The sequence below is a fragment of the Salmo trutta genome, chromosome 39 (assembly GCF_901001165.1).
Source record: "Salmo trutta chromosome 39, fSalTru1.1, whole genome shotgun sequence".
Taxonomy (NCBI): domain Eukaryota; kingdom Metazoa; phylum Chordata; class Actinopteri; order Salmoniformes; family Salmonidae; genus Salmo; species Salmo trutta.
The window spans coordinates 25,483,830-25,511,240 of NC_042995.1; the positions used below are offsets into that span (position 1 = coordinate 25,483,830).

General features: G+C 40.9%; 1 protein-coding gene across 1 annotated transcript; it reads left to right on the forward strand.

Annotated features, from left to right (window-relative positions):
* Positions 1 to 27,411, forward strand: mtx2 (metaxin 2). The gene is made up of 10 exons (XM_029741740.1): positions 1 to 154; positions 8,660 to 8,707; positions 9,016 to 9,062; positions 14,728 to 14,800; positions 16,419 to 16,495; positions 17,065 to 17,157; positions 17,667 to 17,705; positions 21,564 to 21,689; positions 22,999 to 23,075; positions 26,791 to 27,411. Exons 1-10 carry the CDS (start codon positions 115 to 117, stop codon positions 26,990 to 26,992), a joined length of 822 nt encoding a protein of 273 aa, XP_029597600.1. The 5' UTR covers positions 1 to 114; the 3' UTR covers positions 26,993 to 27,411.

Sequence of the window (27,411 nt, forward strand, 5' to 3'; positions counted from 1 at the left end):
ACGTACCACTGCGTCTGACGTCATCTTTATGACTCTTCGCTAAGCGTGCCCTTAACCTTGTTTGCCACATTTTATTTTACACCATTCTGGTTTCAATTTCTGTCCGATTTCATCATGTCTCTTGCTGCAGAGGCATTCGTCTCCCAGATAGCAGGTAATGTGTGTAGTTTGTGTTCTGCAACATGAAGCTAACGTCATTAGCATTCGTTTTGTCGTTAGTTAGCATCAGATGCTAGCTAAGCTAGCCACTAGCTAGCCGTGCAATGATTCCCTTTTGTCTGCGACTTCGCTGACAAATGAGGTAACTAGCATTCCATATCAAACTACACTGAACGAAAATATAAACGCAACATGTAAAGTGAGCTGAATAAAAATCCCTGAAATTTTCCATACCCACAAAAAGCGTATTTCTCTCCGATTTTGTGCACAAATTCACATTTCTCCTTTGCTAAAATAATCCATCCACCTGACAGGTGTGGCATATCAAGAAGCTGACTAAACAGCATCATTACACAAGTGCAACTTGTGTTGGGGACAATAAAAGGCCACTCAAAAATGTGCAGTTTTGTCACACAAAACAATGCCACAAATGTCTCAAGTTGAGGGAGAGTGCAATTGGCATGCTGACTGCAGGAATGTCCACCAGAGCTGTTGACAGAGAGCAGTTAATTTATTCTACCATAAGCCACCTCCAATGTCGTTTTTGAGAATTTGTCAGTGCGTCCAACCGGCCTCACAACCGCAGACAACTCAGTTTGCTGATGTCAATGCTGTGAACAGAGTGCCCCATGGTGGTGGTGGAGTTATGGTATAGGCAGGCTTAATGATGGTGTTGGTGTCAAGCTTGGCCACGCAGTCGGGGGTTGAACGGGGAATACAGGAGGGGACTATAGATGCACCCCTGGGGGCCCTTGTGTTGAGGATCAGTGTGGCAGATGTGTTGTTGCATCTTCATGAACCTATCTTTATACTTCTGTCTTCCATTTTTAATGCTCTGGTACGCAGGAAGGAGGCATGGGCACTTCAGTACAGTAGGTGGCGTTAATGTTAGATGCCAACCGCCAATAAACCCCACAGAAGAAGTAGAAGAGGCGGGGAAACAATGGTAGCTAGCTAATTAGAACACTGGTAGAAAGTGTCGTTTGCCCCCGCCTGTCGGGCACTGCTTTCCCGCAGTTATTTTAACGACGGCGATGGCAGGTATTAGCGAAGAATACTTGGTGCTAGCTAGGACTCCGATGCATAGCAGGCGGGATATGGAGCTAGCGCCTGTTGGGCACTGCTTTCCCGCAGTTCTGTTAACGACTATGAGGGCAGGCTTCAGTGAAAGACATGATTGCATGTTTTAGCTACGATTCCGGGAAAAAGTAGGCAGGAGACGGGGGCAACACTGGTAGCTATCTAGCTTTGCCCTCATGTCGGGCACTGATTTCCCGCAGTTCCATTAGTGACGACAAGGGCAGATGTTCAGCAGGCTGGAGCGAAGGACACTGTGCTAACTGAGAGGCGGGGGCAACACTGGTAGCTAGCTAGCCAGGCGATTAAATTATATAATGTATCAACTTTGCTCGCTCTGTGCGCTGCTTCAAATGTACAAATGTAACAACCAAAGACTTTTTATTAAATGTTTTATTTTTATTTCACCTTTATTTAACCAGGTAGGCTAGTTGAGAACAAGTTCTCATTTACAACTGCGACCTGGCCAAGATAAAGCAACGCAGTGTGACACAGACAACACAGAGTTACACATGGAGTAAACAATAAACAAGCCAATTAGACAATAAACAAATCAATGACACAGTAGAAAAAAAGAAAGTCTATATACAGTGTGTGCAAAAGGCATGAGGAGGTAGGCAATACATAGGCCATAGGAGTGAATCATTTACAATTTAGCAGATTAACACTGGAGTGATAAATGAGCATATGATGATGTGCAAGTAGAAATACTGGTGTGCAAAAGAGCAGAAAAGTAAATAAAAGAAAAACAGTATGGGGATGAGGTAGGTAGATTGGGTGGGCAATTTACAGATGGACTATGTACAGCTGCAGCGATCGGTTAGTAGCTCAGGTAGCTGATGTTTAAAGTTGGTGAGGGAAATAAAAATCTCCAACTACAGCGATTTTTTGCAATTCGTTCCAGTCACTGGCAGCAGAGAACTGGAAGGAAAGGTGGCCAAATGAGGTGTTGGCTTTGGGGATGATCAGTGAGATATACCTGCTGGAACGTGTGCTACGGGTGGGTGTTGTTATCGTGACCAGTGAACTGAGATAAGGCGGAGCTTTACCTAGCATAGACTTATAGATGACCTGGAGTCACTGGGTCTGGCGACGAATATGTAGCGAGGGCCAGCCGACTAGAGCATATAGGTGGCAGTGGTGGGTGGTATAAGGTGATTTGGTAACAAAACGGATGGCACTGTGATAGACTGCATCCAGTTTGCTGAGTAGAGTAATGGAAGCTATTTTGTAGATGACATCGCCGAAGTCGAGGATCGGTAGGATAGTCAGTTTTACTAGGGTAAGTTTGGCGGCGTGAGTGAAGGAGGCTTTGTTGCGAAATAGAAAGCCAATTCAGATGTAATTTTGGATTGGAGATGTTTAATATGAGTCTGGAAGGAGAGTTTACAGTCTAACCAGACACCTAGGTATTTATAGCTGTCCACATATTCTAGGTCAGAACTGTCCAGGGTGGTGATGCTAGTCAGGCGGGCAGGTGCGGGCAGCGAATGGTTGAAAAGCATGCATTTGGTTTTACTAGCATTTAAGAGCAGTTGGAGGCCACGGAAGGAGTGTTGTAATGGCATTGAAGTTCGTTTGGAGGTTTGTTAGCACAGTGTCCAAGGAAGGGCCAGAAGTATACAGAATGGTGTCGTCTGCGTAGAGGTGGATCAGGGAATTGCGCGCAGCAAGAGCGACATCATTGATATATATAGAGAAAAGATTCGGCCCGAGAATTGAACCCTGTGGTACCCCCATAGAGACTGCCAGAGGTCCGGACAACATGCCCTCCGATTTGACACTGAACTCTGTCTGCAAAGTAGTTGGTGAACCAGGCGAGGCAGTCATTAGAAAAACCAAGGCAATTGAGTCTGCCGATAAGAATACGGTGATTGACAGAGTCCAAAGCCTTGGCCAGGTCGATGAAGACAGCTGCACAGTACTGTCTTTTATCGATGGCGGTTATGATATCGTTTAGTACCTTGAGCGTGGCTGAGGTGCACCCGTGACCGGCTCGGAAACCGGATTGCACAGCGGAGAAGGTACGTTGGGATTCGAAATGGTCAGTGATCTGTTTATTAACTTGGCTTTCGAAGACTTTAGATGGGCAGGGCAGGATGGAAATAGGTCTGTAACAGTTTGGGTCTAGGATGTCACCCCTTTTGAAGAGGGGGATGACCGCGGCAGCTTTCCAATCTTTAGGGATCTCGGACAATACGAAAGAGGTTGAACAGGCCGGTAATAGGGGTTGCAACAACGGCGGCGGATAGTTTTAGAAAGAGAGGGTCCAGATTGTCTAGCCCAGCTGATTTGTACGGGTCCAGGTTTTGCATCTCTTTCAGAACATCTGCTATCTGGCTTTGGGTGAAGGAGAAACTGGGGAGTTTGGACGAGTAGCTGCGGGGGGGGGGGGGGGGAGCTGTTGGCCGGGGTTGGAGTAGTCAGGAGGAAGACATGGCTAGCCGTTGAGAAATGCTTATTGAAATGTTCGATTATCATGGATTTATCGGTGGTGACCGTGTTACCTAGCCTCAGTGCAGTGGGCAGCTGGGAGGACTTTACAGTGTCCCAAAACTTTTTGGAGTTAGAACTACAGGATGCAAATTTCTGCATGAAAAAGCTAGCCTTTGCTTTCCTGACTGTGTGTATTGGTTCCTGACTTCCCTGAACAGTTGCATATTGCGGGGACTTTTCTATGCTATTGCAGTCCGCCACAGGATGTTTTTGTGCTGGTCAAGGGCAGTCAGGTCTGGAGTGAACCAAGGGCTATATCTGTTCTTAGTTCTGCATTTTTTGAACGGGGAATGTTTATCTAAGATGGTGAGGAAATTACTTTTAAACAATGACCAGGCATCCTCGACTGACCAGGCATCCTTGACTGATGGGATGAGGTCAATATCCTTCCAGGATACCCGGGCCAGGTCGATTAGAAAGGCCTGTTCACAGAAGTGTTTGAGGGAGCGTTTGACAGTGATGAGGGGTGGTCGTTTGACCGCAGACCCATAGCGGATACAGGCAATGAGGCAGTGATCGCTGAGATTCTGATTGAAAACAGCGGAGGTGTATTTGGAGGGCAAGTTGGTCAGGATAATGTCTATGAGGGTGCCCATGTTTATGGATTTAGGGTTGTACCTGGTGGGTTCCTTGATGATTTGTGTGAGATTGAGGGCATCTAGCTTAGATTGTAGGACTGCCGAGGTGTTGAGCGTAGAGGTCGACCGATTATGATTTTCAACGCCAATACCGATTTATTGGAGGACCAAAAAAGCCGATGCCGATTAATCGGCCGATTTTTCTTGTCTTTTTTAAAATGTATTTATTTGTAATAATGACAATTCTAACAATACTGAATGAACACTTATTTTAACTTAATATAATACATCAATAAAATCAATTTAGCCTCAAATAAATAATGAAACATGTTCAATTTGGTTTAAATAATGCAAAAACAAAGTGTTGGAGAAGAAAGTAAAAGTGCAATATGTGCCATGTAAAAAAAGCTAAGTTCCTTGCTCAGAACATGAGAACATATGAAGGCTGGTGGTTCCTTTTAACATGAGTCTTCAATATTCCCAGGTAAGAAGTTTTAGGTTGTAGATATTATAGGAATTATAGGACTATTTCTCTCTATACAATTTGTATTTCATATACCTTTGACTATTGGATGTTCTTATAGGCACTTTAGTCTTGCCAGTGTAACAGTATAGCTTCCGTCCCTCTCCTCGCTCCTACCTGGGCTTGAACCAGGAACACATCGACAGCAGCCACCCTCGAAGCAGCGTTACCCACGTAGAGGAAGGGGAAACAACTACTCAGTCTCAGAGCGTGTGACGTTTGAAACGCTATTAGCGCGCACCCGGCTAACTAGCTAGCCATTTCACATGGGTTACACCAGCCTAATCTCGGGAGTTGACAGGCTTGAAGTCATAAACAGCGCAATGCTTGAAGCATTGCGAAGAACTGCTGGCAAAACGCACGAAAGTGCTATTTTGAATGTATGCTTACGAGCCTGCTGCTGCCTACCACCGCTCAGTCAGACTGCTCTATCACATCATAGACTTAATTTTAACATAATAACACACAGAAATACGAGCCTTAGGTCATTAATATGGTCGAATCCGGAAACTATCATCTCGAAAACAAAACGTTATTCCTGTTACATTGCACAATCTTCAATGTTATGTCATTACGTAAAATTCTGGCAAATTAGTTCGCAACGAGCCAGGCGGCCCAAACTGTTGCATATACACTGACTCTGCGTGCAATGAACGCAAAATGACACAATTTCACCTGGTTAATATTGCCTGCTAACCTGGATTTCTTTTAGCTAAATATGCAGGTTTAAAAATATATACTTCTGTGTATTGATTTTAAGAAAGGCATTGATGTTTATGGTTGGAGCAACTTGTACCGAAGCGATTATATGCAACGCAGGACAGGCTAGATAAACTAGTAATATCATCAACCATGTGTAGTTAACTAGTGATTATGATTGATTGTTTTTTATAAGATAAGTTTAATGCTAGCTAGCAACTTACCTTAGCTTCTTACTGCATTCGCGTAACCTCGTGGAGTGCAATGTAAAGCAGATGGTTAGAGCGTTGGACTAGTTAACCGTAAGGTTGCAAGATTGAATCCCTGAGCTGACAAGGTAAAAATCTGTCGTTCTGCCCCTGAACAAGGCAGTTAACCCACCGTTCCTAGGCCGTTTTTCAACCAGAGCTTACCTTTATTTAACTTGCCTAGTTAAATAAAGGTAAAAAAATAAAAATGTAAAAAAAATAATAATAATAATTCTGCCAAATCGGCGTCCAAAAATACCGATTTCCGATTGTTATGAAAACTTGAAATCGGCCCTAATTAACCTCTGTCCCACCTAGTCAACAGCCAGTGGAATCGCGTCGCGCGAAATACAAAACCTCATAAATGCTATAACTTCAATTTCTCAAACATATGACTATTTTACACCGTTTTATAGATACACCTCTCCTGAATCGAACCACGTTGTCCGATTTCAAAAAGGCTTTACAGCAAAAGCAAAACATTAGATTATGTTAGGAGAGTACCCAGCCAGAAATAATCACACTGCCATTTTCAAAGCAACTAGCATGCATCACAAATACCCAAAACACAGCTAAATGCAGCACTAACCTTTGACAATCTTCATCAGATGACACTCCTAGGACATCATGTTACACAATACATGCATTTTTTGTTCGATAAAGTTCATATTTGTATATAAAAACAGCATTTTACATCGGCGCGTGTCGTTCAGAAAATATTTTCCCTCAAATGCTTCCGGTGAATCAGCGCTACAATTTACAAAATTACTATTCGAAAACATTGTTAAAATGTAATATTGTCATTCAAAGAATTATAGATTAACATCTCGTGAATGCAACCGCATTGCCAGATTTAAAAATAACTTTACTGGGAAATCACACTTTGCAATAAACGACGTGGTACGCTCAGAAAAATAGACTAGGCGATACATGTTAGTGCCATCTTGGAACCATCAACCATCAAAAATACTATTGTAAATATTCCCTTACCTTTGATTATCTTCATCAGAAGGCACTTCCAGGAATCCCAGGTCCACAACAAATGTAGTTTTGTTCGAAAAAGTTAATTTATGTCCCAATAGTTCCTTCTTGTTAGCGTGTTCCGAAGGCTACTCATAATGTACTGAAGCGTGCGGGACTTGTCGTCACGAATGTGCAAAAAAAATATATTTACGTTCGTTCAAACAAGTCAAACGTTGTATAACATAAATCTTTAGGGCCTTTTTCAACCAGAGCTTCAATAATATTCAAGGCGGATGATTGCATTGTCTTACTAAACGTTTCGAAAGGGGAGGGTAGCCATGGGCGCCCACGTCATAGTAGTAAATGGCCCTCCCCCTGTGACCAACTTCCCAAGCCTCTCTTTCGGTCAGTTTCTACCATAGAAGACTCAAACCACTTTGTAACGACTGTCGACATCTAGTGGAAGCCTTAGGAAGTGCTTAATGATTAATAAGTCCCTGTGTGTTTCAATGGCAAAGGTTTGAAGTTATTCCACACATCAGATTTCCATTTCCTGTTAGGATTTGTCTCAGGGTTTTGACTGCCATATGAGTTCTGTTATACTCACAGACACCATTCAAACAGTTTTAGAAACTTTAGGGTGTTTTCTATCCAAATCTACTAATTATATGCATATTCTAGTTACTGGGCAGGAGTAGTACCCAGATTAAATCGGGTACGTTTTTTATCCGGCCGTGCAAATACTGCCCCCTATCCCCAACAGGTTAATCGGCCATTCCAATTAATCGGTCGACCTCTAGTTGAGCATATCCCAGTTTAGGTCACCTAACAGAATGAACTCTGAGGCTAGATGGGGGGCGATCAATTCACAAAAGATGTCCAGGGCACAGCTGGGAGCGGAGGGGGGTCGATAGCAGGCGGCAACAGTGAGAGACTTATTTCTGGAGAGATTCATTTTTAAAATTAGAAGTTCGAACTGTTTGGCTATAGACCTGGAAAGTATGACAGAACTTTGCAGGCTATCTCTGCAGTAGATTGCAACTCCTCCCTAAGGAGGAGACTAATCAGGGTCTGCATCCCAGCTCGCCATTACGGCTAAATTATATTTTAAAAACTGATGGATGCACAGGAAAAGTGGATCTAGAGAAGCAGGTGTTTTGAAACGCAACCTTTTATTTAACAAATTCTTATTTACAATGACGGCCCACCGGGGAACAGTGGGTTAACTGCCTTTTACCTTGTCAGTTCGGGATTCGATCCAGCAACTGGTTACTGGCCCAAAGCTCTAACCACTAGACTACCTGCTGCCCCCAGCTAATCGCTGGAAGGGGATGCGGCTGGCTGATCAAAGCTGCCACACATGAGATGCCGTGAAAGTGAAGTGGACATTATTGGACTGGTGCATACAAGAAACTAGTTGCTGAATTTGTATTTTTTACTGCATAGATTGATTTTAAACATACTTTATAATAATATAACAGGTGTCAGCTGGTTCTTTAGCTCGATAGGGCCAATGCTTAAGGTGCATTACCAGCGCTTTGAAAAGTTGACTTTAATACTTTACTGTGGATATAGTGTCTAAAATTTCTTGCCACATAAGGACCAACCACGCAGACAATCGGTAGAGTATGTTGAAATTTAATTTTATTCAATGTTCTAGGTTGTAGAGGACCTGAGAGGACCATTTCCAGAATCAAACAGTGTAATTTCCCAGACGTTGGTGATCTGATCCCCAGGCAATGTTCTACTAGGCCTCTGAAATTCAATCATCCTCACAGGAACATTTTATGATGCTGCCTCTCAGATTGGCTCAAGCTCAAAATTCATCATCTCACAACAGTGTCACTGTTCTGCAACCTGACAAACTCCTCAATGTGACCTTTTGCCAATGCTCTCCTGAATATTTTGTCCCACAGCTGCAGAGCCATGGCCTGAAAATGCCACCTTGTATCAGCCTCTGAGAGGTAAGTCATTCACTCACTTTACAGACTAAACTGTTCATATACCTACTTCATGTGTTGGATAATGCTAAAGTTATTTACTTTATTAATTAAGTTCAGTTTAGTTTTTAGTTTAGGCTTAAGCCCTGAACCCAACATTGTTGTGGCCTATTAGTGCACTGCTAACCATAGAGGAAAATGATGTTAATGAATCAGAGAGGAATATATGTTTTAAGAATTTTAATAACTGTTTGAGCCATAGGTATCAGTGTATCTTGTCACTTTATAATGTGCAAATGCATGTCTGTCTGTTGGCCTGTTTGTTTTTTCAGAGGATCAGATACTACTATCAGATTGTGCATCATCACTTGCTGTACAGGTAAGATAATGTTTATACCTTTGCCATAGCCAAATAGGATGTGAAACCAAGAGTCGGCTCGTTGGCATTAGCCGTTACACAAATGTTGTGGTATAGGCTAGGCCTCCTTAAAAGACCATACAGTACATGGGGCCCGTGAAGCTAGTCCTCCGATCAAACATGGCCAAATGTGTTGATAGGGTTTGTCATATTTGATCAAACAATTTTATTAAACTTTTCATAAGACACCTGTTTTCATTAAAATCCAACAACTTCATGGATGTCATCGTTATATGGAAGAAAAATTAGAGTGGAAACCCCTGTGCAGATGATGGCTGCTTGTCGTTGTTGGCACTATTGTAGCTATCTAGTATATAACTGTGCATGCCTGTGTCATGGACGGGATCTGAACTTGGGTCTCCAGGGGAGAAACCAACGTGTTAGACCAACAGGAAATTCCCACATCACAAGACCATGAGCTGGACTCATGTCTGCTACATTCACCCGCCTTTGACCTCCTCACCAAAAAGAGCCTTGTCCGACAGTTGGGCGCCATTGTCACCAGCGGGGTCTGAAACCAACATCTTGACAATTCGTTGTCGCAGACTCAGGTGACAATAGATTTCATGTGCCTTGGGGAGTTAGGTCTTAGCACAGCGTCTGCTGTGGGTGTGAAGTACACTCTTGAGAGGCAGACTCGGCCATAGTTGTCACATTTGTAGACTGGCCCGGCTGTTGCAGATTAGGGGTCCCCAATTACATTCAGCCGTGGGCCGATTTATTTATTTTTTTTCCTTGAGCGGAGGGTCGGGGGGCCGGAACATAGTTATAAATAATTTGTACACTGCAAGATCCCAAACATATAGTATTTGACAAAAATAGAATCATTTCAAACCTTGATTACATTGGGATATGATCACATATGCCTCTTTATGTGTGGGAATACTTAGGAACAGATTTCCTGAATTGAAATCATTTTGAGCTGATTTCCTGGTGATTTTATAGTCTTATCTCACAATGAATAAAACAAAATATTTATCCATACAGTTTTTGCTCAGAAGACTTGGGGGGACAAATAAAATCACCCGCGGGCCTAACTATGCCCACCGGCTGCTTATTGGGGAACCCTGTTGTAGATGTTGCGGCGGTGTCCTGATGTTCTTTCATTTTTGCTCTTTACTACTTAGTGTTGCGCCAGGGTGGTTTTGCTTGTTAGCAGCCCGCTGCGAAGTGCCTGCTGTTAGTGAAGATAGTCCTGGGCGCCATCTTCTCAGGTGCCGGTGTTGATGCCAAAGAACTTGAGGTCTTGCTTGCAGAAATATCTGTGGTGTCTTTCCCGAGGATAATTCTGCATAGAGAATGTCCTTAGGGATTTGTCAGTTGGTGTTTAATTAGTCAGTAGCTTTCAATCGGTGACTTCACCTGCTCTGAGACGGCTTTTGTGGAGTGACTGGTAAAAATGCCTTATGGCTGACTGTTATCGATGTTTTCAGAGGGCCTCTGACTGAGCCCAGGATGGGGCAAGGAGAGGGACGGAAGCAACACTTACATTAGCATGGTGGCTAAGTCTGAAATGTTTTCCTATGATAAATGCTAACTGTTTCCCATCCCAAATACGAACCTTTAGACTACTGAAATGGAATTTAGTCCAAATACTGTCTTTTTTCACAAATGGGATGACTAGATAGTACTTTATGTAGCCTTTTATTTCTAAAATGTAATGCAGAGACCCTCAAATAAAAGGTGACATTCTTTGCTTTCACCTAATATTCATATGTAATTTGACTGCAAAAATAATGAGAAAGAAAACACTAGACATAACATATGCATTCAACCCCTTGAGACAATACATGTGAGTCTTTCTGGTTAAGTATGTAAAAGCTTTGCACACCTAGATTGTACCATATTTGCACATTATTCTTGAAACATTTCTTTAAGCTCTGTCAAGTTGGTTGTTGATCATCGCTAGACAGCCATTTTCAAGTCTTGCCATAGATTTTCAAGATGATTTTAAGTCAACTGTAACTAGGCCACTCGGGAACATTCAATGTCATCTTGGTAAGCATCTCCAGTGTGTATTGAGCCTTGTGCTTTGGGTTATTGTCCTGCGGAAAGGTGAATTTGTCTCCCAGTGTCCATTGAAAACCTGGTTCAGTCTGCTTTCCATCTAGGATTTTGCCTGTGCTTAGCTCTAAGTTTCTTTTTATCTTAAAAAAATACTGCTTAGTCCTTTCCGATGAAGGCATACCCATAACATGATGCAGCCACTATCATGCTTGAAAATATGAAGTGGTACTCAGTGACGTGTTGTTGGATTTCCCCCAAACATAAGCCCTGGTCTTTGTGGTTGAATCTGTGTTTGAAATTAACTGCTCGACTGAGGGACCTTACAGATAATTGTATGTGTGGGGTACAGAGATGAGGTAGTCATTCAAAAATCATGTTAAACACTATTGTTGCACACAGTGAGTCCGTGCAACTTAAGAACATTTCTACTGCTGAACAGATTTAGGCTTGCCATAACAAAGGGGTTGAATACTTATGAACTCAAGACATTTGATCTTTTCATTTTTAGTTCAATTTAATCCATTCAGGCTGCAACACAACAAAATTTTGAAAAAGTCAAGGGTTGTGAATACTTTTTGAAGGCACTATACATGAGACATAAGAATACTGATTCAGCAATGAAAAAAAGGATCCACATTTTTCTTTTTTATTAGGATCCCCATTAGCTATTGCGAAAACAGCAGCTACTCTTCCTGGGGTCCGCATGAAACATAAAATATGACATAATACAGAACATTAATAAACAAGGACAGAACTACATACATTTAATAATGGCACACAGCCTACATATACTTACACACAAATTATTTAGGTCAAATGGCAGAGGCGTTGTGTCGTGAGATCAAATTTTATTGGTCATTATTGAGTTCCTGTATGTTATGATCGATCACACCACGACTCGTTAATCATAAGGCATACACCCCCACCCTTCTTCTTACCAGAGACATGTTTGTTTCTGTTGGCGTGATGCGTGAAGGAACCAGGTGGCTGTACCGGCTCTGATAACGTATCCCGAGTGAGCCATGTTTCTGTGAAAAAGAGAATGTTGCAATCTCTGATGTCTCTCTGGATATCGTCTACCTTGTTGTCAAGATACTGGACATTGGCTAGTTGGTATACTCGGGAGCGGTGGGCGATGTGCCCGTCTACGTAGCCTGACCAGAAGACCGCTCCGTCTGCCCCTTCTGCGGCACTGTTGTTTTGGGTTGCCTGCTGGGAGCCGATCCATTGTCCTGGGTGGTGGACCAAACAGAGGATCCGCTTCGGAAAATTTGTATTCCTGGTCGTAATGTTGGTAAGTTGACGTTGCTCTTATAACCAATAGTTCCTCCCGGCTGTATGTAATAAGACTTAAGATTTCCTGGGGTAACAGTGAAATAAATAATACATAAAAAACAAAATACTGCAGTTTCCTAGGAACGCGAAGCAAGGCGGCCATCTCTGTCGGCGCCGGTGTTGCTTTATCTGTTTGTTTTTTTAACCAGGTGTGCTCTTCATTTGAGCAATATGAGATAGAAGGGAGTTCCATGCAATAATGGCTCTAATACTGTATGTTTCTTGAATTGGATTTGGGGTCTGAAAAGACGTCTGGTGGGGTAAGTGTGTGTGTCAGAGCTGTGTAAGTTGACTCTGCAAACAATTTAGAATTTAACATATTCTTGTTTCATAAAAAGAGTGATGCAGTCAGTCTCTCCTCAACTCTTAGCCAAGAGACTGGTATGTATACTAGCCCTCTGATTAGCCCATCTTTCTTTGCAGCACTTGACCACATGGCAGGACAATAATCAAGATGAGACTAAACTAGAGCCTGTAGGACTTGCTTTTTGGAGTGTGTTGTCGAAAAAAGCACAGTATCTCTTTATTATGAACACCCCTCTCCTCGTCTTTACAACCATTGACTCTATATGTTTTGACCATCACCGATTTTGCAATCTAAGGCAACACCAAGTAATTTAATCCCCTCAATTTGTTCAACAGCCATACCATTCATTACCAGATTCAGTTGAGATCTAGAGCTTAGGGAATGATTTGTACCAAATAAAAATGCTCTTAGTTTTAGAGATGTTCAGGACCAGTTTATTACTGGCCACCCATTCCAAAACAAACTGCAACTCCTTGTTAAGGGTTTCAGCAGTGGTTACTGACATGTATATGGAGTCATCAGTATACATGGACACACAGGCTTTAATGCCGGTGGCAGGTCATTGGTCAAATTCGAAAAGAATAGAGGACCTAAAGAGCTGCATTTAAGTAAACCTTCTCATTTCTATTTGATGGATTGCCAAATATAATGGATTCAGAGCTGAGGTTGAAATCTTTTATGGCTTAAGTTCTCAACAACAGTTTATGGTCAATAATATCAAAGGCTGCACTGAAATCTAATCCCACAATCATCTTATTATGAATTTATTTCAACCAATCATCAGTCATTTGTGTCAGTTAAGTACGTGTTTAGTGCCCTTCACTATAAGCATGCTGAAAGTCTGTCAATTTGTTTACAGAGAAATAGCGGTGTATTTGTTCAAACAATATTGTTTTCAACAGTTTGCTAAGAGCTGGAAGCAAGCTGATAGGTCTGCTGTTAGATCCAGTAAAGGCCACTTTACCACTCTTGGGTTGCGGAATAACTTTGGCTTCCCTCCATTATCTTTACATCTCTAAAACTAAGAGCATAAACCTTCCTCTAGACTCAGATTAAAGATATATGATTTTTTTTCATCATTGATCTTGGCTTCATAATAGTTTCTTCCTCTTTTTGTTGAGTTTAGTCACACAATTTCTCAATTTGCAGTAAGTTAGCCAGTCAGATGTGCAGCCAGACTTATTAGGCACTCCTTTTTTTCTCCCCCCCATCTCTTTCAACCATACAGTTTTTCAATTCCTCAATCCATGATTAACAGTTCTAACAGTCAGTTTTTTAACAGGTGCATGTTTATAAATTATTTTATAGCCAACAATAAAATATATTTACACTGATTGCTTGGAGGAAGAAAAAAAAAACATCCACCGTCTTGTATGAAACTATTAAAATGTAATATTCCTCCAGAAATGATCCCAATAACATATTGATAACTTTTATCTTTTAGGTCCATATTAACATGGTCTATATTATCAGGCAGGTGTGCTACTGTGGATGATTGACTGGCCCGGAGGGTTTGAAGGGGGTCCCCGGGCAGGTGGGAATGTCGAGACTTTGTGGTACAGTGAATAGCCTAGGCTATATGTGTTCAGGCTGAATGGTTCTAGCATGACTGGTAGTGCTGCTCAGGTAGTTTTTCTTCTGCACAACAGTGCTATAATTGTTCTGGGAACCAATGTCAGTGTGCTTGCCAAAATAATGATAGTGGTGCTGTGTCCATGCTAGAACACAACCTTCTGAATTACTTTGTCTCCCCGGAAAATAGGCCTAAACCCAATTATTCTATTTTGTTCTTGAAATATTGATTTACCTTGAATGTCATTTGAAGAAAGTAAGAAAACCAGTCATGAATACTAAGCATATTCTGTTTGATTTCTGTTCATATGTGTTGCTATTTGATCTACTGATTACTGCATTTAGATTGTTAACTAGCTGTGTTGTTCAGGTGTAGTTCATATGAAATGCTGTTTTTTGTCTCAGGCTTATCTGAGGATGTGCAATCTGCCTGTTCATGTGTCCTGTCGGTCAAACGCAGAGTACATGTCCCCATCTGGTGAGTTCTCCATGCTATTGAAAAAAGTTTGTGCCCTCCCTCCCTCAGGTCTATGCTTGTGCTTTTCTATAACTTGACCAGCTGTTTATACATCCCATATGTGTACATGGCCAAGAGAGCCTTTCCTGTTACATGCTGACTAGACCGGGCGCGCGTGTATACCATCGTGCGCATGCAATTTTTGTCCACCCACACCAGACGTGAACAGGACCCGCAGGTTGAAATATCAAAACAAACTCTGAACCAACTATATTAATTTGGGGACAGGTTGAAAAGCATTAAACATTCATGGCAATTTAGCTAGCTGGGATATAAGCATTGGGTTGTTATTTCACCTGAAATGCACTCCGACAATTAATCCACAGATAAAAGGGTAAACCAAGTTTGTTTCTAGTCATCTCGCCTCCTTCCGCCTACTTCTTCTTTGGACTTAAATGGCGGTTGGCAACCAACTTTAAGGTCCATTACCACCACCAACTGGACTGGAGTGTGGACCTCAGTTCATCTTTCAATTACCCACGTGGGCATATGCTCCTAAAAACCAATGAGGAGATGGGAGAGGTAGGATTTGCAGCGCATCAAGCGTTACAAATAGAACCAAGTTCTATTTTAGTTCCTGGCTACGCAGACGCTCATTGACGCAATGATTGAATAATATGTATGTGTAAGTTTATTTTGCAATATTCGTGCACGTAATGCGAGCGGTGTGGTCAGCATTTTGGGTATGTGTATATCTGTAGTGTAAATCTTTATCCCCTGGATGTGGACAGGACTTTTGTCGGAGCATCACACATTACATTCAGACCGATAAAGGATGACTGTAAAACCATGACTAGGGTTGCTGCTCTCAGATAAATTTCAATCATGCTATAAATTATTCTCTCAATTACTGAATCTAGCATCTGAAAAATACTGGAGAACTTCTAATGAATTTAGGAATCATACATTTTAGGCTGTTTTTAACTGAAGAACCTCAATGATTTTAATCACTGCATTTACATTGAATTATGCCAGTTGGAGATTATATTTATTTTATGGGAGTGTGAATCCTTAGTTTCCTATTCCAGCCTCCTCTCATAACCGACCATCTTGCAGAGAATGTTGCAAAAAAAATCTGTCAGATTCAATTAAAGGACAAAATTAATTTCCACACTGAATTATCATAGGAATTGTTAGCTCAAAATGAATGAACATAAATAACACCATAGCCTACCTGGGATTTGGAGAATCCAATACACTGTAATGTAGCCTGGTGTTTGACTTAGGATGTGATTTTCAAATGTAATTCAATATTACCACAATTTCTGTGTAATGTTTTCTTGTGTGGGATTCAAGGTAAGCAAACAGGTTAGCTGAACTCTCAAAACCAACACATAAGATACTCAAGCTTCATTATTGATTTTTGCCCAGTCAAACCCACTCAGACACTTTACTAAATGTTCTGGATTTGATTAGCTCTGTACTCAGTGCAGCCTACTGTGCAGTTTTGAGTAACGACATTGGAGACCAGATTCTTATTTACAGAGGAGAGGTTAAAATATGCATTCTATAATCTCTCTCTCTTCTTTCCCTTTGTCACTACATTTAACTTTTATATGGCTTATTCCTCTCCCTTCAGGTAAAGTCCCCTTTGTCCATGTGGGAAATCAGGTCGTGTCTGAGCTAGGGCCCATAGTCCAGTTTACCAAGGCAAAGGTAAGTGAGCCTTATGAATTTAAGATCAGTCATCAATCACTCCCTACAACTCTCTCACATACATGCATTTTGTTGTGTTACGGCCTGAATTTAAAATGGATCACATTTACATTTTGTCGCTGGCCTAGACACAATACCCTATAAAAACAAATCCACTTTGGCATTAGACATTTTTTAAAATTAATTTAATAAAAACCTGTAATCAAATGTCTTGAGTCAAGTATTCAACCCATTTGTGGTGATTCACACCCAGGGGTGTGAATACTTATGTAAATGAGATAGACATATTTCATTTTTTGTAAATTTGCTGAAATTTCTAAACATGTTTTCACTGTCACTATGGGGTTATTGTGTGTAGATGGGTGAGAAATGATTTGATCCATTTTGAATTCAGGCTGTAACAACAAAATGTGGAGTAAGTCAAGGGGTGTGAATACTTTCTGAAAGCTTTACTGTTATGACTGCTTGCTTATCTAAGCATCCTGCTACGCTACACCCTCGTGTGCGCACACACATACATACACACTCGTATGCCACACACACTCATCACTGCTTATCTCTCTCTCCAGGGTCACTCCCTCAGTGATGGTCTGGATGACGTTCAGAGGGCTGAAATGAAAGCTTACATGGAGCTGGTCAACAACATGCTGCTCACCGCTGAGGTACAGTAGAGAAACCCCTCAACAGGAAGGAATAATCCATTACATACTGAATGTGTGGGTATTTATGCTGATAAAGCCCTCTATAATCCTGTCAGAGAAAGGAAGTGCTTGGCAAGGGACTCGTGTGGTTACAACAAGAAGTTGTTTGAAATGTCATGAGCATATCCTTGACATGATTTTGTATATATTTGATTATCTACATGTGATTTTAGACTTTTTATAGTATTCATTGAAATCCTTTGCTCCTTAAGTATAATCAAGCAATGACACAATGTACTCTGTGAGAAATGTTCTTCCCCCTAGATCCTTTATCCTTTACTGCTCGCCACTACTTTTCCTCCCTTTGTTTATTTTCAAATTTTCCCCATCTCAAATCCCCCTGTATACCCCCCTTCTCTCATATTTTCTTCTCTTTATACCTCTTGCCTTATATCCTTCCCTTTCCCTCCTTCCTTCCCCTCCATGTTCTCTCTGTGTTCATCCTTTGTATCCCTCTTTCCTCTATGCAGTTGTATATCCAGTGGTGTGATGATACCACGGCGACCGAGGTGAGTGCTCTCCCTGGGCATTCATCTTCATTAGGCTGCAGCCTCGGCCATGGCCCCCCTCTCATAAATGAGCCATGCTTTACTGAGCTTCCGTTTAGTAGGCCCTCACACACACCGCTGGGTCCCCCTCATTGCCCTCTCCATAGCCCTTTTATTGCCGCCATCAGCTGTGACTGTTGTCTTAGTTTCTAAAATCGGTGTACATTTTCTCCCCCGGTTGACATTCATTCATCTTCAATGTTAGGGATGGGCATTTGAAATGTTTTCATTACTCTAAAATGTCATAAGTTTCTCTTTCATTCCTTGACTAATCAAACTGACAAAACCTACCAGAGAATACTAACTGCAACAGTGAAAGAGAAGTCGGATGTTCGCCATGATAGAACTGATTCTGTTTTTTTTATTTTATGGTGAGTGTTTTTGCATTAATCTGTGAAAAGGTCTTGTGGAACCTCTGTTAGGTGCGCACCTATAATCGCTAATTGAAATGGGTAAAATAGCATAGGCTATTTTGTCAGGGCTGACTGGAGGGCTTAGTGCGCTTTGATAGTAAAATGCCTTTTCATGTAAAACGCAACATGAGAAAATGAACTTAAGACTTTCAATTGTCATGTAACAAGGATAATTTAATTTATATAAAGCTTTTTCATATTTGAAAATGGGCCTGATTAATTTTTCTACAAAAATCTATACATGTTCGAATATTTCAGTTTTTGAATAAACGTGCCCATCCTTGTTTTGTGAACACTAAAAGGCCATAATTTGTATTAGTGATGCGCGGGTTGACTCATAACCCACAGGCACTTTTAGGGTCATTATTGTGTGAATGAAGGGTGGGTAGGTGGAGTGCAGGTTGAATAAGGAGAAAACAAAACCTTTAAAAAATGAATGTGTATCATTCTTTTGCAATTTATATCTATAGGCTACATTGAGGTTTTTCTTTCATAATTTTAGGCTATCTGGTGTGTAAGTGCGTAAGCTTTAGGGCCTAACTGTACGCACACCAAATAGCCTACACGCTAATCGGCAAATTAGGTTTACGATCAACGGAGGCAAAAAGGAATATCAGAGTTTAATTCAATAAGAGAAAAGTTGCGAAATGGAGAGTTGAAAATTAAAGAGGGAAGGGCCAGTAAAGTAAAGTTTAGGAAATATTTGGTGTAGTGGTAAGAGGTTTATGATGGCAGTGCCAGCTATCTTATGTGTGATGATTGAGGCGCTATACAAATTAGACGGTCACAAGACGGGGACATCAAATAAGCCTATGGCACATCAGGGGAACTGTAGCCTACTGTTCACGTGTTAACTGGAAACTGAAATCTGGATCCAATCATCTCTTAAATAATTATGAATAGATCCACCATTGAGCACAAATACAACAGTTGTTACAGAATATTTTACATAGAAATAACATCTGTCAGACAAACCATGCCTGACAACATGATCCAATAAGACAGAAAATAGAAGAACATTTAAAGGCTGTGGACATTGTGAACTGCAGTCAAGGGTGTGTGAAAGAATCAATGATTTGACAACAGGATCACATAATCATTTCAAGGACAAAGTGATACATTTTTCATTTGGAAGAGTCAGCTTTTTAAACCAACATGGCTCAGTTTAAATTGTTTTTACGTTGTAGTTAAACAATATCTCATTTGATATGCGTTTTGACAAAATAACTACATTCTGTAGCAATGAATGTTTTTTCCCATTAACCTCTCACATAGCCTTATATTAACTCCTGCAGAATTAAGCATTTCTTGCAGTAAAATGTTAAACCAAATGTAGTTCAAATTGACTCGGGAACAGGAGTGGAGAAATAGATAAAAAATGTTCAGTATCTTATGCAAATGCCCTGTTAGGTACCGACTGTAGAGATGCTATCTTTATCAGCATCATAAAACCTGATAGTATTTCAACCACAAAGTATGCATGCGTCCAACTGAAATCTTATCAGAAACATGTTGGGTTTTCACATCTTTTTATTTTTTATTTCCTTACAACTGGCCAAATTGATGCCATTTGGACATTTTGCACAGAAAATCTTTCCATTTTTGTTGTTGCATTTTCTCCCAGGTCCCTAAACGTCTTTGCTCCGCGGAAGAAGCCGAGATGACAGAACTTTATTGATGTAGATTGAAGTGGCTCAGTTCCCTGTGGCTCAGTTGGTAGAGCATGGTGTTTGCAACGCCAGCATGGTGTGTGCAATGCCAGGGTTGTGGGTTTGATTCCCACGGGGGGCCAGTACAAAACAAAAAAATGCATGAAATGGAAATGTATGTATTCACTACTGTAAGTCGCTCTGGATAAGAGCGTCTGCTAAATTACTAAAATGTAAGCACTCTTTCTATTTACATTTACATTTTAGTCATTTAGCAGACGCTCTTATACAGAGCGACTTACAGTAGTGAATACATACATTTAATTTTCATTTCATGCATTTTTTAAATGTATTTATTTTTTTGTACTGGCCCCCCGTGGGAATCGAACCCACAACCCTGGCATTGCACACACCATGCTGGCGTTGCAACACCATGCTCTACCAACTGAGCCACAGGGAAGGCGTAGATCTATAGATCTTACATTTTGGTGAGCAAGGGTTTATTTAGCCTTCTAGGGAAACATATGACCGAAGAGAAGCTGCATGTATCTAATTAGTTGACTAACAAATAGCCTACCAAACTGTCGGAAATGTAATTTTAAGCAGGAACATATCTAAATCGGGCAAAAGAATGTCCTGCACCCCCTGTCAAAAAATCGTTCCGTGTCTTTGACTGTATCCTACAGCGCATTTTCTATATTAAACAGGTTACGGTCGGGTGCAGGCCTCAGATTTTCACTATCACATAGTTGGGCAGTTGTGGATGGGTTATATTAGGAATTGCGGACGGGTGCGGGTGAACATAGCTGACCCATGGACCACTAATGTATACAGTGCATTTGGGAAGTATTCAGACCCCTTGACTTTTTCCAAATTTTGTTACGTTAGCCTTATTTGAAAATGGATGAAATAAAAATAAAAAAATCCTCAATCTACACACAATACCCCATAATGACAAAGCGAACAGGTTTTTAGAAATGTTTGCAAATTTATAACAAATCTGATCTTATTTGCATAAGTATGCAGACCCTTTACTATGAGACTCAAAATTGAGCTCAGTTGCATCCTGTTTCCATTGATCATCCTTGATTTTTCAACAACTTGATTGGGGTCCACCTGTGGTAAATTAAATTGATTGGACATGATTTGGAAAGGCACACACCTGTCTAGATAAGGTCCCACGGTTGACCGTGCATGTCAGAGCAAAAACTAAGCCATGAGATCAAAGGAATTGTCTGTAGAGCTCAGAGAAAGGATTGTGTCGAGGCACAGATCTGGGGAAGGGTACCAAAAAATCTCTGCAGCATTGAAGGTCCCCAAGAACACCGTGGCTTCCATCTTTCTTAAATGGAAGAAGTTTGGAACCACCAAGACTCTTCCTAGAGCTGGCCACCAGGCCAAATTGAGCAATCGGGGGCGAAAGGCCTTGGTCAGGGACGTGACAAGAACCTGATGGTCAGTCTGACAGAGTTCCAGAGTTCTCCTCTGTGGAGATGGGAAAATCTTCCAGAAGGACAGCCATCTCTGCAGCACTCCACCAATCGGGAAATATAATAATATTTGAACCTGGGTCTGTCTATAAAGTTAATAAAATATTTATCTTTGGCAGTGGCGTAATTGCGTTTGAAGTATCTTTTAGTGTTTGTCTTTAATTACAAAAACAACCAAATTTTGTTTACAAGGACCACCAAACTTAAGCCAGACAAAGTTCAAAATGTGGAAACTTCTTTAATCTCACCTCAGCCTCATATCTGTAGATCTCCAGGCCGAGATACAGCAGCCCATACTCCTGGCCCCTCAACCAAATCCTGGCCTATCAGAAGCAGTGGGAGGTCCGTCGTAAGATGAATGCCATTGGCTGGGCAGGGAAGAGCCTGGAGCAGGTCAGTGCCCTGTGTTCTCGGAAGCCCAGAACTAAAATCTTGTGTAATTTCGTCAGATACTCCATAAGGTTTTTGGGGGAGATGTATGAGAAAAGATACTAAAACAAGTAGTGGAAGTCTATGGGCCAAGTTTTCCCTCAACCATATTTATTTACAAAGCCATTTTTACATCAGCAGATGTCAAAGTGCTTATATGGAGTCCCAGCTTTAAACCCCAAAGAGAAAGCAATGCAGATGTAGAAGCATGGTGGCTAGGAAAAACTCCAGAGAAAGACAGGAACCTAGGAAGTAACCTAGAGAGGAACCAGGCTCTGCAGTCCTCTTCTGGCTGTGCCGGGTGGAGATTACCAGTACTTGGCCATTAAGGCCAGATTGTTCTTCAAGATGTTCAAATGTTCATAAATGACCAGCAGGGTCAAATAATAATCACTTGTTTTAGAGGGTGTAACAGGTCAGCACCTCGGGAGTAAATGTGAGTGTGAGATATTACACCACATAGAACAGAGTGACCCCCCGACAGACTATTGCAGCATACTGGCGACTGAGACGGGGTGGGGGACTTACTACCTTAAGACAAGGCTGAGTATAGCCCATGATGATTTCCCCCACCTTACGAAGCCAAGGGGGCGCAAAACCAGACAGGAAGATCCCCGTCAGTGACTCAACCCACTGAACTCGAGTATAGCGAACTTCAAAATAAACGCTCACCCGCTAAATTCCGATTGGTTCAAATAATCAGTGACGAAACTGTTGCTTGTTAGTGTTGCATCCCACAGTCTTTTGACAGACATTAGCATACAATTTGTAACAGTCTGTCCACCAGAGATTAGCGCCCTGAGATGCCAACCTCAGCTGAAAAAGAACACCATAGTACCTGAACTACAATCAGTTCAGCTATTTTACAGATGTATTATTTGTTTCCTTGAAAGCAGTCTATAGACAAAGAATTACTGCAATCCACACTTTGGTTTTGTTTAACTAGTCACTGCCAATTAATGCTAATGTCAGCATTTTCTGTTCAAAACCTCATGTAAATCAATGTCCCATGTTTAGCATGTTTTAAATGTCATGCCAAAATCTTCTCAATAGAATTGTAAAGAAATTAATTGAGCAACACAATCCATTAGGCATGACATTTAAAACATGCTAAACAGGGGAGATTGACTTGCATGGGGTTTTGGTCTGAAAATGCTAATATTAGCATTTACTGTCAGTGGCTAGTTTAACAAAAACAAAGTGTGGCTGGATTTCCCATTTCATGCAATGTTTCCACATAGTTGTAATAGTAACTGTTTCCACACTTCTCCAGGTTTATGAAGATGTTAGCCAATGCTGTCAAGCTCTTTCCCAGAGGCTGGGCACACAGCCATACTTCTTCAATAAGCAGTAAGTTTATACAATTGTCTTTGCATACTTTTTTATTTATTCTGATAGACAAATAACAATATATCAGTTGATGCTGACATCTGTCCTATTTCACAAATGTAAATTAAATGAATTTTTTGCATATCCCACTCTTGAGACACCCTCGGAGAGTGGAGTAATGGCCAGGGATCTGCCATTATTGAGGGGGACCATGGAGCAATTTGGGTTAAGTGCCTTGCTCAAGGGCATATCAGATTTTTCACCTAATCGGCTCAGGGATTTGAACCAGCGACCTTTTGGTTACTGGCCCAACACTCCTAACCGCTATGCTACCTGCCGGCCCTTGAAAAGAAACCAAATGAGAGAAGTGATATTGGAATTGGAGACATACAAAGGAGCAGTGGGATTCATACTCACTGTAACGCCATAATGAATGTGCTGCAGGTGGCGGCATTACCCGCTGGAGCCCACAAATGGTCAATACCAGAGGTGTCAAACATAAGGATCCGGCCCACGACTAAAATGACTAAACCAAATGAAAACTGTGTAGAAATGATAATGTACCCATAAAGTTTTTTTGGGACTGTGTCTAGCTCGCTAAAAATCACCTAAATGAAAGCTACACAGTCAGGGAGCATTAACTTCTTATGGCTGAAATCCCGTTAACGGGATCGATTTGACAACGTCCGGTGAAATGGCAGAGCGCCAAATTAAAAAAATATATATAAAAAATCTTTAACTTTCATACAAGTGCAATACACCAAATTAAAGCTGAACTTCTTGTTATTCTAGCCACCGTGTCAGATTTCAACAAGGCTTTACGGCGAAAGCAAACCACGCTATAATCTGAGGACAGTACCCCATCAAATAAACACAGACAATCATATTTCATCCCGCCAGGCGCGGCACAAAACTCGGAAATAACATATAATTCATGCCTTACCTTTGAAGAGCTTCTTCTGTTGGCACTCCAATATGTCCCATAAACATCACAAATGGTCCTTTTGTTCGATTAATTCCGTCGTTATATATCCAAAATGTCCATTTATATGGCGCGTTTGATCCAGAAAATTAATCTGGTAATGACATCCTGGCCTTGTCAAATGCTAGAAGAGAGGACAATAACTTGCTGTAATAAAAATTAAGATTGCCAGTAAGGGTGAAATCTTAAACGCCATTACAAAACTGCCTGAGTGTGATGTGGTATAATTGACTGACTGCCTGTGCTGACCTTGTCTAGAGCAGAGAAAGAGAGTAGTCAACATAATACATTGTTGTGCATAGAATAAATATGTAAGGTCTTTGTGAATCCATCAATGGTATGGCATGTTGCCTTTTAAATGGTAATGTCTCCCACACATGGACATGGTGACAAATGACAGCCTTATTTGCTGTATGATTTGGATCTAGAGCCATCAAAGTATTCATACCCCTTGACTTATTCCATATTTTGTTACAGGCTGAATTCAAAATTGATTACTTTTTTCCTAATCTATCTACACACACTACCCCATAATGACAGTGAACATGATTTGGATTTAATATGAAATACAGAAATATATCTAATTTACCGTAAATTCCGGACTATAAGCCGCAACTTTTTTCCCACGCTTTGAACCTCGCGGCTTAAACAATGACGCGGCTAATATATGGATTTTTCCCGCTTTCACATTTTTTTTCTCCAAAAAAACACATTCTGTGACGTGCTTAGTTTTTTGGCGGCATGAAGCTTTCATTAGACCAATGAAATTGCCGAACGGGTTAAGGTCAAACAGTGACGAGAGCGACAATAAAAACGATCCAATATCGGATGAAGCAATTCTGAGGCTATTCAACTCCGACACCGAAGGAGATGACTTCAGTGGTTTCAGTGCACAGGAGGAGGAAGATAGTGACCAATGACTTTCTTGGTAGGCTACTGTTTACTGCCCATTTTTTATTTTTTGTTACAAGCCGTGTTTCGTTAAAGCCTATTTATTTTTGTTACAAGCCGTGTTTCGTTAAAGCCTGTGTAAAGTTCATTTGTTTCAATGTACCGGTAGGCACCTGCAACTTATAGACATGTGCGGCTTATTTATGTTCAAAAGAATATATTTTTTTTTAATTCAGTGGGTGCGGCTTATATTCAGGTGTGCTCAATAGTCCGGAAATTACAGTACATAAGTATTCACAACCTTGAGTGAATGCGTGTTAGAATCCCCTGTGGCAGCGATTACAGCTGTGAGTCTTTCTGGGTTAGTCTAAGAGCTTTGCACACTTGAATTGTACAATACCTGCCCATTTATTATTTTCAAAATTCTTCAAGCTCTGTCGAATTGGTTGTTGATCATTGCTAGACAACCATTTAAGTCAAAACTGTAACTACACCACTCAAGAACATTCACGGATAAGCAACTCCAGTGTATATTTGGACTTGTGTTTTACGTTATTGTCGTGTTGAAAAGTTTATAAATCTCCCAGTGTCCCGTGTAAAGCAGACTGAACACCATTTTCCTTTAGGATTTTGCCTGTGCTTAGCTCCATTTCTTTTTTATCCTGAAACTCCCCCATCCTTAATGATTACAAGCATGCCCATAACATGTTATGCTTGAAAATATGGAGTGGTACTCAGTAATGTGTTGTATTGGATTTGCCCCAAACATAACACTTTGTATTCAGGACAAAAAGTGAATTGCTTTGACACATTTTTTGCAGTATTACTTTAGTGCCTTGTTGCAAACAGGATGTATGTTTGTGGAATATTTTTATATAGTTGATTTTATTAGGCTTGCCATAACAAAGGGGTTGAATCCTTGATGTGACATTTCACGTTTTCATTTCATTAATTGGTCCAAATTTCAAGAAACAGAATTCTACCACACTTTGGTTTTGTTTAACTAGGCAGTGCCAATTATTGTTAATGTCAGCATTTTCTGTAAAAAAACTAATGTAAATCAATGTCCCATGTTTAGCATGTTTTAAATGTCATGCCCAAATCTTCAAAAGAATTGTAAACAAATTAATTCAGTAACACAATCCATTTGGGCATGGCATTCAAAACATGCTAAACAGGGGAGATTGACTTACATGGGGTTTTGGTCTGAAATTATATTAGTATTTGTCAGACACTAGTTTAACAAAAACAAAGTGTGGCTGGATTTCTCTCATCTCTCAGGCCAGTGTTTCCACATAGTTGTAATAGTAACTGTTTCCACGCTTCTTCTCCAGGTTAATGAAGATGTTAGCCAATGCTGTCAAGCTCTTTCCCAGAGGCTGGGCGTACAGCCATACTTCTTCAGTAATTGTGTGTAGGCCCATAACAGAAACTCAATCTATTTTAAATTTGAGCTGTAACACAAAATGTGGAAAAAATCTAGGGGTGTGAATACAGTACTTTCTGAAGGCACTGTAATAATATGCCATTTAGCAGACACTTTTATCATGCGCGCATACATTTTACATATGTGTGGTCCTAGAAAACTAACCTACAAGCCCACAAACTGAGCCATACAAGCCACAGTCAAGGCCTAGCCATATTGGAACTAGGCCTTGACTACGGGACTTAAGCCCTGTCTCGGCCACTGTCTGTGCTTATATACCATCTACCCCCCTCTATACTTTTCATATCTTGAAAATACAAATACGAAATTGGATTGGTGAATCTGATCTCCTTTTTTAAAAAAAGTATGTTTGTGTCAATCATGCTGAGCCCATGCTCAAACTTTTATGGGTTATAAAAGGTTCCCTTTGTCCTCAGACCCACTGAGCTGGATGCACTGGTGTTCGGCCACCTCTTCACCATCCTGACCACACGACTCACCAGCGACGAGCTGGGCGAGAAGATCAAGAGCTACAGCAACCTGCTGGCCTTCTGCCGCCGCATCGAGCAGAGCTACTTCGAGGACAGCCAAGCTGGCTCCTCGTCCAGAGGCTATTCGAAAGGCCCCTCCCTCTTTTGATGCCCAACAGTCCCATTCCATCTCCATCCCATCCTATCCTACCGCATTCCCAGTCCTCCTTTCTCCACTTGCTTGCCTGTGAATGCCATGAACTGGAAGTATGACTTTCTTGAAAATGTAGTGGTGATTCTTTGATGCAGAAACAAAATGAAAAGCAATTGTGATTTATTTTTTCCAGATTGTGCATTTTTTTTTTTTTTTCTGGTTTGATATTTTAATGGAAAGTGCCTACAAAAATACAGTTCCATACACAACTCTTATTCTTCACAATTTATGGTTTCTATTTAGAAGTTTGAGCTTAGTATTTAAACAAGTTAAGTATGAAATTCACAGATGTACCATGTTATTATCATGCTTGTGGAAAACCTTGAAGCACGTTCAAGAATTACAAATAAAAAGTGAAAGTAACATCTATACCA

Excerpts from the sequence above, each read along its gene's own strand:
- mtx2 (XM_029741740.1), top strand. The coding sequence starts at position 115 with ATGTCTCTTGCTGCAGAGGCATTCGTCTCCCAGATAGCAG. Across the intron at positions 155-8,659 it reads ATTCGTCTCCCAGATAGCAG|CTGCAGAGCCATGGCCTGAA; the intron begins GTAATGTGTGTA and ends TTTGTCCCACAG. Across the intron at positions 17,158-17,666 it reads ACATGCTGCTCACCGCTGAG|TTGTATATCCAGTGGTGTGA; the intron begins GTACAGTAGAGA and ends TCCTCTATGCAG.